Source organism: Mustela putorius, unplaced genomic scaffold (assembly GCF_011764305.1).
Source record: "Mustela putorius furo isolate JIRA1106 unplaced genomic scaffold, ASM1176430v1.1 tig00000228_pilon_pilon_pilon, whole genome shotgun sequence".
Lineage (NCBI taxonomy): Eukaryota > Metazoa > Chordata > Mammalia > Carnivora > Mustelidae > Mustela > Mustela putorius.
Window position 1 is genome coordinate 39173279 of NW_025421322.1, and position 17792 is coordinate 39191070.

Below are 17792 nucleotides of genomic sequence, written 5' to 3' on the forward strand. Positions count from 1 at the left end.
CCTCAGAGACCCCACTGTCCAGGGTGTCCCTGCCCACGGCTCAGGGTAGTGGCTGCTGTGGAAACACTGGTCGTGGATGCCACAGCCCGTGATGTGCTCCTGGGTGGCTCTGGGCTCTTCACACTGCCTGTGTGAGCTTGGCTTCCTTGTCCGCGAGTGAGGAGGAGCGCCCGTCTGCCTCAGTGGCAGGACTGTGCGGCAGTGCGTGGGCCCCACATCCAACCTGGACCACCCTCCGAAGCCGCCTTGCTCTGTTCTGCTTCTGTCCCGGCCACTGTGGAAATGCTTACTGTGGGAGCATGGGCCAGTGGGGACGGGCAGCACAGCTGGCTGCCCGGGGTCTCCTTTCATGGGGGTCCTGATGTGGCCTGGGCAGGCCGTGGGGCTGGGGGCTTTGGAGGGCACTTGGACCACCGCCCATCTCCCCCGCAGGGACACACTTCCCTGTTGGGCACGTGATGCCTAGCTCCGTGTGTCAACCCCCCGGGGCAACAGTCTCACTCCCTTCGGTGTCTACCCCAGCCGCTGCCCTGGGGACACAGGGGGCTGCAGAGATTGGCCAAGGCGAGGACAGGGGTACCTCAGGCCCCTAGGGCAGGACATACCAGTAGAGGTCAGGACGCCCATCACGTAGAGGAGGCTGCGGTGCGGGAAGACACCCGTCAGGACCTCGGTCTCCAGGTGCCGGGCCACCACCTGCCATGAGTGCCTACAGATGGCCAGCAGGACGTTACTGGCCGCGTCCTGGTATGCCTCTTCCAGCTCCTGGAGGGCAGGGGGCAGAAAGGAGAAGTGGGCATCTGGGCAAAGCTTTGGCATTTCATACACATGGTCGGGTTTGGTGGGCGGGCAGTTTTTGGCTAGGAAACCAATGTATACAGTTGGCAGGTGAAGGGCAGGCGCTACCCCCAGGGCTTAGGGCTTCCTGTGACTCTCAACACCCTGGGTGGTCCTACTGCTCCAGAAGTCCACGGTGCTTCTGGCTTCTGAGCCCGGAGTGCTGTCCCCGCCCACCTCTCTGTCCACATCTAGTCTCATTTCAAAGCCCACTCCCAGGTCCGCACTCAGGAGAAGAGCCCTGAAGCCTGTCAGGGTCGCCTTTTGTCCTGGGAGCCCGGCAGCTGGGGACAATGCCACGGCCTGTGATCCCTTATCCCCGTGAATTCAGAGCCCCAGTCTAGGCTTCTGTGTCCGAGGAGTCAGGGTGTCGGCTGCTGGGGGCAGAGGCCCACCCCGGTCTGGTGAGGCGGAGGCCAAGGGCACAGAGGAGCCGGGCTCTATGCGGCCACATCTGCTCCTTTCAGGTTCCTCTGGTCTCCGGTCCTGGGAGGGAAACACCCGGGGTGTTTCTGTGGCTGCTGGTGTGAGGGCAGGGCCCCAGGGTCAGCCCTGGGCCGAGGCCAGGAGTCCGTCCCGTGTTTGGTGGCATCTGGAAGTGAGGGGGGTCCACGGTCCCTCCCTGAACGCCCTGTGATGCCGCTGGAAACCTCATATGAAATCATCGCCGTTTATAATTTACTCCAAGTTTCCATACAAGGGCTTTCTCATTAAGGTGGTGGATTGAAGCTGATTTTGCTCTTTCAAAATAACACCTCAACACGACAACATTTAGGAGATGATTTAAAAAGGAAAACAGCAGCCACGTTCTGAGAGCTGGATTGCCGATGAGTGAGAGGTAACGGGCCTGAGCACGAGCCACAGGGCCGGGGCTGCCATTGCTGGGAGACTCGCAGGGGGCATGTCTCCCAGACCTCTGCAGCCAGGGGTCCGGAGAGGGTGCAGAGGTTCAAGAGGGCGTCAGGTGCCCGGTGTTGTGCCCATTCGGCACACCTGCAGGGCCCAGCAAAGTCTGGAGTCTCGGCCTCCGGAGGGGCAGGCGAGGGTCTGTGGCAGGAAGCCAGGCCCTCCACTGTGCTGCTGCCCGGGGCCCCCCCCGCTCTGGCTGGGCAGTGTGTTAGGGTCTTCTCTGGAAAATCTGGGCAGCCCAGGACGAAAGCCACAGAGGTCAGCAGAGGAGCCAGGCTGCTGTGGGCTCACTGGTAGCTACAGTGGACCCAGAGAGAGAGAGAGCTCCCTCTCTGCACTAACCATGGGCAGACAGCCACGCTGGAGAAGCCTCAGGTGTGGGAGACGGAAACCACCACCACACCCCCCACGAAACCCAGAAAACAGCTCATTGGAGGAAATGCCGGCCAAACGGAGAGATGAAAACGTCAAGCGAAGCTGTTGTCTTTAACATCCTGAGAGATAAGCGGAGGTATTACAACCACAAATGCTATAAACAGCATGATGCGAAAAGGAACATTCTGGGGACAAAATCAAGATCGCGGGAGAGTCGAAGGCACAAGGACCAGACCCGGGAATACAGCGGGAGGTCTGGGAGACAAAGAGAGCCAATGAGAACATTGGGGACCACGGAGCAGCCCGCACCGGCGCGTTAGGTGTCCCTGGAGCCTTGGGGGCTCGAGGAACCCCGGGGGTGAGACCATGAGTGAATTAAGTGAAGAATGTTCCAGAAGCAAAGAGCCCAAGCAGCCAGACTGCAGGAGGCAGGGCTGGAAGGCATGGTGGCAAGGGACAGACCCAGAGCGAAGCGTCCTTGGGGAGCTGTAGGGCGTGCAGACTCAAGGAAGAACGCACGTCTGTCAGCAGGAAGGAGTGGGCGGACAAAGGTCTAACAAAGGCTTAACAACTGGCTTTGAGTCTCTATGGCTGCATCCGGGCAGCAAGGGGACCACGGGACACCGTCACCAACACAACAATGATCTTGTCGAATGGGAAAGTACTGAGCTGCAAAGCAAACCAAAAGTTTATTTGGGGTCTGGGAATCCTAAAGGAATCCCCCCACCCCCGGCCCCCAATCCCATTTCAACAGGAAACGGAAAAGTGCTTGGACTGGAAGAGAAAGAGTTTGTACAGACAAAAGCCACAGGCTTATTGAAGCCGTTTAAGAATTACGATTGGTGTAGGCAAAACTAATCAGCATTGAGCTACACAGGCTGGGTCACTATGCTGGTTGTTAGGTCGGTGTTCAGCGCAATAAGCCTCATTCTGGGAAATGCAACACAATGTGGCCGTTTGCGGTCAGCTCGGCCTGAAGCGCGCACTCATCTAGGTGTAGGCGCGGATGAGATCCACCTCCCACGTGGCCTTGGGAACTACCCTGACTGTCCTGACTTCATTTCAGATGTTTCTGTCCACAGTCTCCCACACAGAGTCCAGGATGATCCAGGACAGACAGATTTCCAGAAATGTCTGGTCTCAAGCTGTACTTCCCAAACACACGTTCTCAAGAAGCTGTTGGGAGAGTGTGTCCAAAGCAGGAAAGTGAGCCAGGAAAGAGGAAGGCTTGGGGTCTCCGCGACGCTGCCCCTGGCTGGCATGGGCTACAGGGGGTCCCAGATGGGGCTGTGGATACCAAGACACCAGCAGACATGCTCAGTTGGTTGGGACCTGGGTGAGGACATGCCTGCTCTCCCCTCTGAGTCCTGGACCAGCTCGTGCTACATATAGAAGTGCTCGCACTGGGCAGCACTGGAGAGCTGGCAATGGGCAGCAGTGTGTGCAGAAACAGGTGTCACCCTGCCTCCGAGGGGCTCTTGTCCACCTGTAGGGAGGCTGAGCCAGGCCGCCCCAGATGCCGGTAGGCTCTGCTTGTCCTGCAGCCCTCTGCGAGTCCTGGGATCTGAAGTCCCTGAGGCCATTGACAGACCTGGGGGAGGTCCCGGGACCGGACTGCATCCTGAGGTGGGCGGGGAGGAGAGGTGCGGTCTAGCAGGTAGGGCCCAGAAAGTGGCAGCAGAGCTGACTTAAACCTGGAGAATGGGTGGGGCTCATAGGAGGGCTTCCAGAGGGTGGGTGTGGGAAGCAGGCATGGGAATGGTAAAGCAGGTGGTGGTGGTGGGGGGACCCAGGGCAGAGACTTCCAGGAAAGGGCACTAAACCACAGCTGACATCCGGCTCTTCCATTTTTGGGCCCTGTAGACTCAGACAAGCAATGATCTCTCCGAATCTCATCTTTCTCAACTGTAAAACGGGCACAGGAGATGGTCCCTCTGAAGGGGCTGGTAGTAAGAAAACGAAAAGGACAGAAATCGCTTGGTCAACCACAGGGCCAGGCACCCCCACCATTATTTGGATGCTGAGGGCAGCAGCCTGCATTCCCAGAAGTGGCCTATTTGCTGGGATGGGAGGCACACCGTGGACTTGGTCATGTTCTCCAGGGCCAGCTGCATGAACGATTTCTCCCAGGCCTCCTCCAGGGAGTCGCTGGACTCGATGACTGCCTCCAGGACGTGGAATAGCCGGAACTTGTGTCGGGAGGAGATCTGTGGGTGGCAGAGGGGGCAGAGATTCAGAGACACGTTGGGTCTGGTCACACGGGGAGTGGCTGCCAGTGAAAGCCTAGGTGTGGGGAGGCTGTGGAGGCCAGAGGGAGAGGATCACCGCGGATGCACTTGGCCATTTGTCCAATAACAATTTAGTGAACATTCACTATATGCAGGCCCTGAGCTAGGTTTTACAAAGACAGATGAATAAAAGTGTTTCTATCCTTAGGAACTGCTATGGGGTTTTATTTTCTTATTTTTTTTTTAAACTAAAAGATTTTATTGATTTATTTGAGAGAAAGAGAGAGAGAGAGAGCGCACACATGAGAGCACACAAGTAGGGTAGGGACCAGCAAGGGGAGAAGGAGAAGCAAGCTCCTGGCTGAGCAGGGAGCCTGATGTGGGGCTTGATCCCAGGACCCTGGGATCATGACCTGAGCTGAAGGCAGGTGCTCAATCAACTGAGCCACCCAGGTGTCCCTGCTATGGGATTTTAAAAGCATTCTGCCTCTACAGTCAGTTCATTCATTCATTCACCCATTCATTAAAAGTTAATTAGATCTTCCACCTAATTATCTATCCATCTATCTACCAACCTATCCAAACATCCATCCATCCATCCATCCGTCTGTCCACCCACCCAACTATCCACCCATCAACTCATCCAAATATCTATTCAACCATCCACCCATCTATCCACCTATCCATCCATCCATCCATCCATCCATCCATCCATCCATCCACTCATACAACCATCTATCCATTTATCTGTCCATCCACCCACCCACCTACTTATCCATCCAACCATCCATCCAACCATCCAACCATCTGTTTATCTATCCATCCATCCATCCATCCATCCATTTATTTGTCTCTGCCACTTAATTGTTCTGTGACTTAAGGCAGATCACATTCCTTTCCTAAGATTGTTTTCTTATTTATGGGGATCATAGCTTCTATACCATGAGGCTATTCTGAGGGTGACCACACCCTCAGAACCCTCATATTGGTCCACCTTCTTCCCTCCACACTCAGCCTATTGGACATATGAGGACATCAACTTGTCCCAAACCATTTAGCTTTGCCAAAGAGCCAAGATTTGAACTGGCCCTGGGGTCTGGCCCTCCCCTCTACTCTCCATGCAGTCCCTCCAATGGCTCAAGAAATTCCCACCTCAGGATTGTCTACAAAGTAGTCATAGATTGTTTCCAGCACCAGGTTGGGTGACCCATAAGCCATGTTCTTGATCTTCTTGATGATGTACTTCAAGCGGAGGGGGTCTGAACTATTCAGGTCCCGGAGCATCTTGAAACAAATGGCTAAAGAAGATAGAAAAAGTGTGAGGGTTAATGTGCTGTGAGAAGGTTACATTGTGCCATCAGGGATAAGTGGGAAGGGAAGGAGTAGGGCCAGGAATGGGAAAGAGTGATCTGAAAATGAGGACTGAAGAACTGAACACATTGGGAATTCCTGACTATCCAAACAGTCCTCCTGGAGTTTGCAATAGGATAATAAACAGGAATGCATGAAGGCTTCACACCTTTATTCACCCAGGCATATTTCCATTCATTCATTGATTCAACCACTTTTTCATGCATCCATTTATGCAGTCGTCTATCATCTGCCTACCCATTGATTCATCTATCCATCCACTCACACATTCACCCATATGTCTGTCCATCAGTTCACTTATCCATCCACCTGTCTGTCCATCCTTATACTCACCCATCAATCCATGCATTAATAAATGTATCCATCTATCCGTCTATCACCCATTTGTTCACAAATTTATCTACCTGTCCATACACCCATCCATTCATAAATTTATTCATCCATCCATCACATATGACTCAAATTAGCCACCCATCCCTCTGTCCCTCTATCTGTTCATTCATTTACCTCTTCACACTCCAACTATTCATTCGACATTCAATGATATTCCTTCTGGGTCATCACAGGGTTGTGAGTGAGGGCTCAAAGAGGAGTCATCACCCAGCTCAGTTCTGAAGGAGCCTCCAGGCCATGGGAGTCCTACCCACTATCAGTGGACTCTGGTTCTGTAGTTCTATAAAAAGCCCTGGGCACACAGAGAGGGGAGGGGCAATACATCCCTACAAAGATGGAGAGACATTCAGGACTGGCTACTCAAAGGAGGTGGCAATTTAACTTTGCCTAGAAGAATGAAAGCAAGTCATCTTTGAATGAGGGGGAAAGGATTAATGTGAGAAGGCCACGCCTAGACTGAGGTCCTAAGGCATGCAGAGGTGTGGGGAAAAGGGGGAAGGTGAAGTGTGAGGGAAGGAGGGATTTTTTTTTTTAGCCTTTAGATGGTGCCTCAGGAGGCATGACGAGGCCAAGAAAGGTGTGTAGGGCTCTCTGCTAAAAGTCTCACTATGTCCACAAGGTCCTTGACATCCCCAAGATCCCAGGGGTGTGGATTCCTTCTGGTCCTCATCCCCAGGACTTTTTGAGTGGAGGGACCTGATGGGGTCTGCTGAACCTGACCACCCCATCTCCACCCTGCCAGAGTCCCAGGGCTGGTGATCACCTGCATTGTAGGCTTCCTCCATGAACATCTTGTGCTCCTTGGGCACCAGAGCAGCCTGGCTGCTCTGTGACTTGCAGAGCAGGATGGTGGTGGGGTGTGTCTTTCTGTCTCTGTGGGCAGGTACCTTCATGTAAGATAGGTCCTTCGTGGATCTGGAGACAGGGGAGAAGATTCTGAAATGGAAAAGAGGTCCAGGGTGTATCTGGGCACCTTTGTGTGCATTCATGAATGCAAACCCAGTAGACACTGAGAGCCATGTTGGTCAGGATCAGGCTTGGCAATATCCTTCTGTGTGTCCGCCTTTCTGTTCAATGGTCTGAATGAACTCTGAAGGGGGAGTAGGGAAGGAGTCTGGAGGCCTCAGGGTGTTGTTAAGTAGGCAATATCGCCTGTGGGCCTGGAACGGACTGACCTCTAGCAAGTGTTGGTGGCAAAGACATGACTGGCAAGACCTGGAGGGCTCAGGGTATGGCATCCCCAGCTCCAGCTCTTACACTGACTTGGAGGAGCCAGTATTTTCAGGACCACACACAAGACTGTCCTGGCTACCCAGATGCCACTGAAGGGGTCTTTGAGGGAGGCCCAAGAGCTGCAGAGCAGGTGGGAGCAGGAGCCATGAAGATGGATGCATTGGACCAGAACCCCCTCTGTGTCCCAGGTCCCATCATCCTGGCACTTGAGAACAATTATGTGTGCATGATGGAGACACCAAGAAGAGCTGTGTGGCAGGGGCAAGGGAGGACATCAGCCTGTGAGGTTGCTTTACTACTTCCTCTCCCTCACCTCTTCTTTGGAAAATATGGGGGCAGGACTCCCTCAGACTGTGTTCATTGCCAGAATGGGGCAAAAGGGGAGGCATCTTTTATTTTTTGGGTAGTGCCCAAGCTGTTTGTCTCACAACTTCCCCTTGGACCCCCCTGGCAGGAGTGGGTTCTGCTCTACCTGCTGCAGGACCTCATTTCTTGTCCACTCACAGTTCCCAGTTCCTGAGTACTGACCACGGGCATGGTGTGTTCATTCTAGCTACTAACGATATAACTAAAGATATATGGATATCTAATGTCTGATATTAGTGGGATTATATATTTTTCCTCCAATTTTTGAGTTGTTTAAAGCAGAAGGAGGAACCTGGTCCTTGTTGCTCCATCTTAGAGGGAAGCCCTGGTGTTGTCTTCATCATCTTCAGGACTTGGGGGTTTTTCCTGAATGCAGTGGGAAACCCGAGTGTTTTGAGTGACATGATATGACATACATTTCTTATGTGGTAGAACAAATTAATAGGTAAATGTTAAAAGAAATGAACCATCGTCTAATATACCACATAATGTATCTATAGAATTAGTTGATGATTTTTGTCCTGTTCACACTGAATAAAAAATTGCCAGGCATACATGGCAGCAAGAAATTGTAACCCCTAAGTAGGAGAAAAAAAATAATTGATAAAAAGCAACACAGAAATGACACAAATGATGGAATTAGTAGACAAGGACATTAAATGTTGTTGTAACAATATTCCACATGTTCAACACGGTAGATTAAAACAGAAGCATGCTAAGAAGAGACATGGAAAACATCAACAAGGTGAAGAATACAACATCTGAGATTAAACATACACTGGATAAGTTTAACAGCATATTAGACACAATAGAAGCAAAGATTAGTGAACTTGAAGATACCACAGCAGAGACTACCCCCAAATGGGACACAAATAGAAAAAAGACTGGAAAAAGTGGAACAGAGCAATCAGTGAATTCTAGAACAACCTCAAAGGGCATAGTGTATATGTAACGTAAATTCTCACAGAAGAAGAAAGGGAGATAGAAAACAGTATTTGAGGAAATAATACCTGAAGTTTCTAAACTAATAAAAACTAAAAATCGCACATATCCAAGAAACTTAATGAACCTCAAGTGAAGGAAACATAAAGAAAACCAAACCAAATAATATTGAAATAAAATTGCCTAAAGCCAATGCTAAGAGAAAATTTTAAGACAAAAAGCCAGAGGAAAGTCAGAGAAAAAAAATTATATACAAAGGTATAAAGATAAGAGCCAGAGTATAGTTATAGTCAGAAATAATGCAAGCAGTGCACCTGGGTGGCTCAGTCATTAAGCATCTGCCTTCAGCTGAGGTCATGTTCCTGGGGTCCTGGGATTGAGCCCTGTTTTGGGCTCCTTGCTCTATGGGGAGCCTGATTCTCCCTCTCCCTCTGCTCTGCTGTGTTGCCTCTTTGTCTGTCTCTCTTTGTTAAATAAAAAATTAAAAATCTCAAAAAAAAGAAATAATGCAAACATTGGAGACATGGAGCAACATTTTAAAGCACTAAGAGAAAACAAACAAACAAACAAACCTGGCAAACTAGAATCTTCTACTCAGAGAAAAAAAATTTAAAAACTGATGGTATAGCCAAACCTTTATCATACACGCTGAAGCTGAAAGAATATGTAGCCAGCAGATCTGCACTATAAGAAGCGCTTGAGGAAGTCTGTCAGGCAGAAGGAGAATAACACCAGATGGAAATATGAAAATACACATCAGAATAGAGAACAGTGGACATGGTGAGTACGTAGGTGAATGTAAAGTATTTTTTCTTATTTTTCAAGTTTAAAGTAAAAATAACAATGCTTTGTAGGACCTACAGCAAATGTAGAAGTAAAATATATGTCAATAATACCATGAAGGCCAGGAGAGGGAAATGGAAATAAAATATTATAAGACTCTTATACTATAAGTAAAGTGGCATACTATCACTTGAGGGTAGGCTGTGATATAGTAAAACTGTAAACCATAAGCCCTAAGCAATCACTGAAAAATCAGAGAGTAAAACAAAAATCTATATAGCTAATAAGCCAACAAAAGACATAGAGGCAAAGAGGAAAAATAGAAAAAAGAAGAGAAGAAACAAAATGAAAACAAATCGCCAGATGATAGACTAAAACCGAATCATATCAATAGTCATATTAAATGCAAGGGATTTAAATACCTCAGTCAAATAGCAGAGACTGTCAAATTGAATAAAAAATCAACACCCAAGTATATGCTGCCTATAAGAAACACACTTGAAATATAATAGGCAAAAATCAATGAAAAACAAAGGATTAAAAAGGTACATCATGTTAACAATAATCAAAAGAAAACAGAAGTGGCTATATTGATATCAGAAAAAGTATATATTTGAATGAATAATATAACCAGGAATAAAGAAAATCAGCTCATAATGATAAAGGGATCACTCATCAAGATGACTTACAATTCTAAATGTTCATGCACCTAATAACAGAACTTCATAATATATAAAGCAAAAAAGATAGAACCAAAGGGAGAAATAGTTGAATAGTTGAATCATAGTTGAAGCTTTCAGCATCTCTCTGTCAATAATTGATAGAAGAAGACATAATTATTAAGGATATAAAAGATTTAAATCATACTCTTAACTAATGTATCTAATTGGCATTTACAACACTCTCCATCTAAAATGGAAGAACACACATTCTCTTCAAGTGCACGTGCAACATCTACAATAGATGATATTCTGAGCCATAAAATAGTCTCAATAATTTTAAATGATTCAGATCAAACAAAGCAATCTCTTTGACCACAAGAGAATGACATTAGAAATCAATAACAGAAAGTTAGATGGGAAATCCCCAAATATTTTGAAAACTAAGCAACAATTTAAAATAATACATGTGTCAAGAAGAAAATAAAAGAGAAAGTAAAAAATATTTTGAACTAAAAGAAAATGAAAACACAACATATAAAAATGCATGGGGTGTAGCTAAAGCAGTGCTTTGAGGGAAATTTATAGCATTAAAACTTAAAGTATTAGAAAAGAATAGAGGTCTGAAATCAATGACCTAGTTTTCCATTTGAGAAAGCAGGGGAAAAGGGGAAAATTAAACCCAAAGAAAGAAAATAATAGAAAGTAGAGAAGAAATCAGTAAAGTACAAACAGAACAACAATGAGAAAATCAATGAAACCAAAAGCCAGCTCTTTGAGAAGATACATACATTTGATAAACTTCTATCAGGCTTTATTAGGGCAAAAAAAGAAGATATAAATTACTAATATAAAGAGCGAGAATAGGTACATCATTACAGATCCTACAGACATTAAAAGAATAATGAGAGAATATTATGAACAACTTGGTGCCAATAAATTTGACAAACCAGATTAAGTGAATTCCTTAGCCATAAAATACCAAAGGTCAATGAAGAAGAATTGAATAACTAGAATAGACATAGAATAGACATTTGTCTGTTAAAAACATTGAATCTGTAGTTGAAGACCTTCCCACAAAGAAAACTTTAGGCCCAGGTGGCTTTACTCTTCAATTCTACCAGGCCTTTAAGGAAGACATGATAACAATACCACACAACTTTTCCAGAAAATTAAAAAGGGAACACTTCCTGACTCATTCAGTGAGGTGAGCATTAGTCCCCTGATGCTAAAACCAAAGAAAGACACCGCAAACTTCCTTAACGTATGAATCCAAAACATACAGATGTGCATATCTACCATGACCAAGTGCGCCTCTTCCTGGACCGGCAAGGCTGGTTGAACAATTGAAAATCAGTCAGTGTAACTTATCGTATTGGTAGATGAAAGAAGAAAATACTATGATCATCTCGGTAGACGCAGAGGAAGGATGTGACAAAATGTAACATCTGTACGCAATAAAAACAAGAATTAAAGGAATTTCCTTAACCTGATTAAAAACATCTACAAGAATCCTGTAGCTAATATACTTAATGGTGAAAGACAGAATGTTTCCCCCACATCACTGGGAGTGAGGGAAGGAAGTCTGTTTTCACCATTTCTGTTCAATACGGTACTGAGGGCTCAGTCAGTACAAACAGGTAAGAAAAGAAATTAAAAGTGTGCAGACTGGAAAGGAAGAAATGAGCTATCTCTACTTACAGAGGATGTTATCACCTACTTAGAAAATTCCAAAGAACCTACCAAAACCTACCAGAACTGAACAGTGACTCCAGTAAATTTGCAGAAGTAAAATCAGGATGCAAAAATCAGTTATATTTCTCTACACTATGAGCTGTTGGGACTTGAAAATAAAAAGGTACCATATACAGTAGCATTAAAGATCATGAGCTATTTAGGTACACTGTCTAGCAAGTAGTCGTGAGGTCTATGAAGTGTAAAATATAAAATAGCAATGAAAGAGATAAAGACAACTTTAATAAGTAGAGAAATATACCACGTTCATGGATCAGAAGACTTAATATTATTAAGATGTCAGTTTTGTAAAAATATATCTAAATATTCAATGCAAAAAGTCCAGAAAAATACTCACATGTACAACTGATTTTTAAGGAAATTTAGCTGTATTAATTTAATTTAATTTTTAAAAGTAGGCTCCACACCCAATGTGGGGCTTGAATTCACAACCCTGAGATCAAGAGTTGCATGCTTTACCCACTGAACAAGCCAGCTGCCCCAAGGCCAACTGATTTTTGATAAAAGTGCAAAAGAATTCAATTAAGAAAATGTGTGCATCATTTTCTTATGATGCAAATGGTGTGCAATAATTGCATGTACACATGCAGAAATGCCCCCAATTTATACTTCACACTCCATACAAAAATTAACTCAAGATAGATTGCAGACCTAAAAGTAAAACCTGGGATCCAAACTTCTAGAAGAAAATGTAGGAGAAAATCTTTGCGATCTTGGGTTAGACAACGATTTCTTAGATGTTACACCAAAAGCACAATCCATAGAAGAAAAAATATTAAGTTGGATTTCATCGAAATTAAGAACTTCTTGAAAGACATCTAGAAAAAAATGAACAGATAAGCTGTGTACTTGGAGGGAATATTTGCAAATCACCTATCTCATAAAGATCCATATCCAGAACACATAAATAACGCATGAAACAAAATAAAAACTCAGGCACAAACACAAAAAGTCTAACAAAATACAGAAGGAAGATGTGAGCAGACGTCCCACCAAAGGACACACACAGATGGCAAAGAAGCATCAGTGCGTCACATCATTCTTCACAAAGGAAACAAGTGAAAACCAAAGTGGGATATCGCTACACATCTACCAGAATGGCTAAAACTGGGGGAAAGCCTGAAAATACCAAGTGCTGGTGAGGCTCTGGGGTCCCTGGACCTCTCGCACAGAGCTGGTGAGGCTGTGAGCCGGTGCAGCCAGCGCAGAAAGCAGGCGGGGTGCTTTCTGAGCAGGCTGACCCCGACCCTGCTCCTCCACGCCTGGAAGTCACAACCTACTTTCACGCAAAATCTGCATGCGAACGTTTGTCATGGCCGTGTAAGAACCCCAAACTGAAGATATGCACACGTTCTTTGGTGAGTGGATAAGTGCGTAAGGAAACTGTATTACATCCACGGGAACACAGTCAGCAAGGAAAAGAAAGGAATCCCTGAGAAACACAGCAACGTGGGTGGTTCTTAGACTCATCAGGCCCTGTGAGAGAAACCAAGCCCGGAAAGCCACGCTCTTGAGCCCATCCTGATGGCTTTCTGAGGAAGGTCAACGAAACAGAACACAGGTTAGTGGCCTCTGAGGATGGGGAGTTGGGGGAGGGCTGACCACAAAGGGGACGGTGGGGGGGGATTCTGGGGAAGGTAAGACCCGTTTCCTATCTTGCTTGTGGTAGTAGATTCACGGTTGTATGACTTTGTCAAAATGTTCAGAATTATCCACTAAAGAGAGTGAATTTTACTCTACATAAATTATACCATAACAAAAAAAAAGCAAGATCTCTAAGAACAGAAATAATTTCACCCTCTCTCTGGTCTCATTTCCTTCTGCTTTCTCTTGCTTACTCCAGCGCAGTCACACCGAGCTCCTGCTGATCCTCAGACCGCCAGGCATGTTTCTACCTCAGGACCTTTGCACCCTCCGGTCTGACCCTTTGGTCTGGGGAACAACCTTCCTCCAGAGAGCTGCTTGGCTCGGTTTCTCGCCTCCGTCGAGTCTTGGCTCAATGGTCACCCCCTAGATGAACTTCTTTAAAACAGCAGCCTTCCCCACTCTTCTTTCTACCCCTACCCCCGCTCGATTTTCCCCCCATCACTTTTAACCTTGTCACCAACTTACTTTATTACATCCACTGTTTGTGGCCCGTCTGCCCCACTGGAAGGTAGCCCCAGGGATCTTAATGTCTTGTCTCCAGTTGTATTCCCCAACACCTACACAGCGCCTGACACCCCAAGCAGGTGCTCACCAGGTATTGGGATGACCAGCAGAGCGATGTATCAAAGCAGCAGCGCATTCTCCTCTCTGGAAAAGCCCCACGACAGCCCCCAGATCTCTCCCTCACCGCGCCCTTGCCAAGTTCCTGTCGTCCAAGCTCATTCCACTTACTGGTCGGCCTTTGCTCTCCTGGGCCCGCTGCCCAGAGCGTGGGTCCTTTTTCCTCCTCTCTCCCTGTCCCTTTCAGGGCGACGCACAGAGGCCCACCCTTCAGCCTTCTTGACCTGGAAAGAGCATCCTGGGGGGGCCTCCCCCGACTCCCCGGCTGACTCAGGGCCCTCCCTGGCTGCGCCCGCTCCCTGGTGTCGCGGCTGACCAGCCGCTGACCCTCTTCCTTCCCAGGTGTCCCTGGGGATGCGTTGGTTGTCCCCCGGTCTCCAGAACGTCCCAGGCAGGCTGCCAGTGAAGGTGGACAGAAGGCGCGAGTGAGCGGGCGAGGCTGAGACGCGCTGCCTCGGGGGGCCTTCCGCACAGCGAGACCCGCCTCCTCCCGTGCTCCTGGAGCCGTTCCTGGCAGCCTGGCCTCCTCCAGCTCCCTTCCCAGATGGCGTTCGTGCTCGCTCCATCCCAGAGCCGTGCCCAAACTGAGGACCCTCCCCACCGTCTGCCTCTTGGGGAACCAGGGACCAGGTGGCCAAGCAGGGGACACTCCCGGGGTTGCCAGAGATGTCGCGTGTCTGCGCTGAGCCAGACGGTCCTCAGGAAGCTCCCGTGTCCGGGGCACGTGCCGGATGACCGCGCTTACAAGGTGTCGGCGCAGAGGCCTTGGCCGTCTCCGCGGTTCCCGGGCCCTCCTCAACCTCCCGCCTTCCTTCCCTCAGTGAGGACTTATTAAAGGCCTGCGGCGTGCCAGGCCCTGCTCCAGGCTCCGGGGGTTCATCTGAACGACAGGCACAGAAGGGCCTTTCCTCATTGTGCTCGCGTCCTGGGGCAGAGGGGAAGGACAGACTCTGTCCTGTGCCAGTTGGGCACAGTGAGATGGAGAAATCGAGCAGGGACAGGGTTTGGACAAGCTGTGGGGCCACGTCAGACAGCCTGGTCAGGAAGCCTCGGCCGTTGGGGTGCCGTTGGGGTGACGCTGTCCGACAGGTGCCCAGGGTGGGGGTGCTGGGTGGCTGGAGTGAGCGACATCTGGATGACGGCGTCCGGGGGTGGGGAGCACCAGCCGCAGCGGCACAGAGCGTCCTGCCGGAGGGGGATGGGTGCCCCCCTCACCACCTGACTTCGGACCCTCCACCCCACCTTGTCACACTCCATACTGTCCTCACACCACAACCCTGAGGGGTGCTCAGACACAGAGAGGTTCAGCGATCTGGGTCCCAGGACACACAGCCTCTGTGGGACGGCGCTGGTTCAGAGCCAGCCTGAGCCCCAACCGTGCATCCTGGCCGGCGCGGCTCAGTGCACACTCGAACCTTCCCACCCCCGCTCAGATCACCAGCCACTTCCATGCCACTCCCAGAACGTGTGGCCTTTCCAACGGAGGCCGGCTGGTGTTACCTCTGTGGGCACGTCCCCAAGGGCTGGAGCGCGGCTCCCCTCTGCACCCGGGAGGGCTCAGTGTCCCCCACCAGCTCTTGGCCCATATCTTGCCCTAAAACGGCATCTAGCCCTGTGACGACCAAAACGGAATATATTTTTAAATACAGAGAAACGACAGAAGCAGTCAGGCAAACAGCCGCAGAGGGGAGCGTTTTCTCGCCTTCGAAGTGATCCAAGATGTGGCAGAGGAGGAGACGGGCCTGACAACACACACATGGAGACAACTGTGTGCAGACCGAAATAACTGAGTTCAAAGCAGGTACGAGGCTGCTCCTTCTGGAACAGCCGCCACCATGGGCATCACGCATGGGAATCCTGCTCCAGGACCTGCCCAGGGACAGTCTGGAGAGCTGGGCTGCCCCAGGCCCCCTCCCCTACCCCGGGAGGGCGCCCTGGGGGTCTGAGGTGGCAGGGGAGGGAGCCCGCCAGTCCCTGCCCTGCCCCCACCAGCCCCTGCCCTGCTGCAACAGCCTTGCTTGGGATGCGCTGCATCTTTGCTGGGACACGGGCCATCGTGTGGCTGCCCATTCTGCAGATAAGAAGCAGAGGCGCCGGGAAGTGTCCGTCCATCTGTCCCCGTCCATCTGTCCCTTTGTGCCCTTACTCACTCCTGCAGCGAGCATGTGTGGACATGGACGGTGACATGTGCCAGCCTCACAGGCAGCCAACAGCCGTGCCACCTTCGGACGCCTCCTCCCTCCCAGTCCCCTCTCCACCGAGTCAAGGTCTGCCAGGTGGGGCTCGACCCCAAAGCCGCTGCCCACCTCCCCTCTACCCCCTGCGCTGTTCCTGGCTGCAGGGACACCTCTTTCCCTGGCTCAGGGAGCTCAGCCCCAGATGCGCCCCGGGGGCGCCCCTTGCTGCCCTGCAGGGAGGCGCTCTTCTGAAAGATGGAGAAGCCAGGGTACCTGTGGGAAGTAGGGCATCGGGCGTCCCCTTCTGGGTTCCCACATGTCCCAGCCTGGCGCTGGGCTGACCTGGGATTCTGGGACGTGGTGGATGACATCCTATCAGCCGTGGTGTGGCTGTGTGGCTTTTCCGAGTGCTGCCCGTCCATGTTGGGGTGCGGTTTGGAGAACCCACAGGCCCCAGCCTCCAGCTCTGTCCTCACGCCCGGTGGGGCAGCCCTATCTCTGTGTCTCCCCCTCCCCCACCCCGGGCGGCCCTGACCTCAGCCCGAGGTCACAATGGTTCCAGTGCTCATGGCCCTTTCCCAGGGCCAGAGGTGTGGAACTGGACACTGTCCCGGGCACAGTGCATGTGTGTTCCTGATGCATTTTGGGGGGTCATCTGTCACACAGCAGTAGGTGACAGATACATGTTCTGTACCAGGAAAGGTGGCAGAATTAAGTTCTTTATGACCCCCATCACATGGGGCCATAGTTCAGTTGCAAGGTTGCAGAGAAGCAGGTCCCAGCATGGCCCCTTGTCCCCACACTTGGCTGCTGGAGGCACTATAGCTGGGGGACCGAGGGCGAGGCTGTTGCAGGGACAAGGGAGTGCTGGGGCCGGGGCCTGTGGCTGGGCCATCTACCTGCAGCCCCATGAGCATCTCCCAATGCCCAGCAAGCCCTGGGCTCCAGCCCCTGTGGCCGCACGGTGCAGGCAGCCCTGCCTTCTGGAAACAGCCCTGTGTCTCACAGACAGCAGACAGCCACTGCGCACCCCCGGGCTTCAAACTCCAGCTGCGGGGCCGCTGGCTGGATGACCTCCCTGAAGCCGCGACCTCTTTCTAAATGGGGGGCTGGCAATGCCCACCCTCCCCTGGGTGCTTTTGACATTCAAACTTCTTTTCTGGGAGCTGTGCTTGGCGCAGGGCAGGTGCCCAGCTCGGCCCAGCCACTGGGCATTGTGGACGCCTTTGCTGGGTCTGACTGGGGTCGGACCCCACGACGCTCCCGTGGGAAGGGTGTGTGGATTTGCAGCAGGTGGCAGGGGCTGGGGGAGACGGCCCGCAGAGGGCGAGGTGAGTTAGGACGATGGTAGGCGTATCGAGGCCTCCCCGGGTCCCTGGCGCTCTCTGAGCTCGTCACCTGGAGTCCTACACCTGACCGCAAGCCCAGGCGGCGGGAACTGTGATTCCCCCAAGGCCCAGAGGTGAAGCCGGTCCTCAGGTGGCTCTGAAATGGAG

General features: G+C 50.2%; 1 protein-coding gene across 2 annotated transcripts in view; it reads right to left on the reverse strand.

Annotated features, from left to right (window-relative positions):
- Positions 1-16811, reverse strand: part of LOC101687288 (maestro heat-like repeat family member 5) — a 67015-nt gene extending 50204 nt beyond the window's left edge. The window contains exons 1-5 of one of the 2 annotated variants that reach the window (XM_045078198.1): positions 16570-16811; positions 6877-7028; positions 5502-5647; positions 4200-4328; positions 606-765 (exon numbers count right to left, since the gene is read on the reverse strand). In XM_045078198.1, coding sequence (XP_044934133.1) covers positions 606-765; positions 4200-4328; positions 5502-5647; positions 6877-7028; positions 16570-16718 — 736 coding nt within the window. In that variant the 5' untranslated portion in view covers positions 16719-16811. Of the gene's footprint in view, positions 1-605; positions 766-4199; positions 4329-5501; positions 5648-6876; positions 7050-16569 lie in introns of both variants that reach the window. The other variant, XM_013051813.2, reaches the window with a different exon arrangement.
- Between the last annotated feature and the right edge of the window lie 981 nt (positions 16812-17792).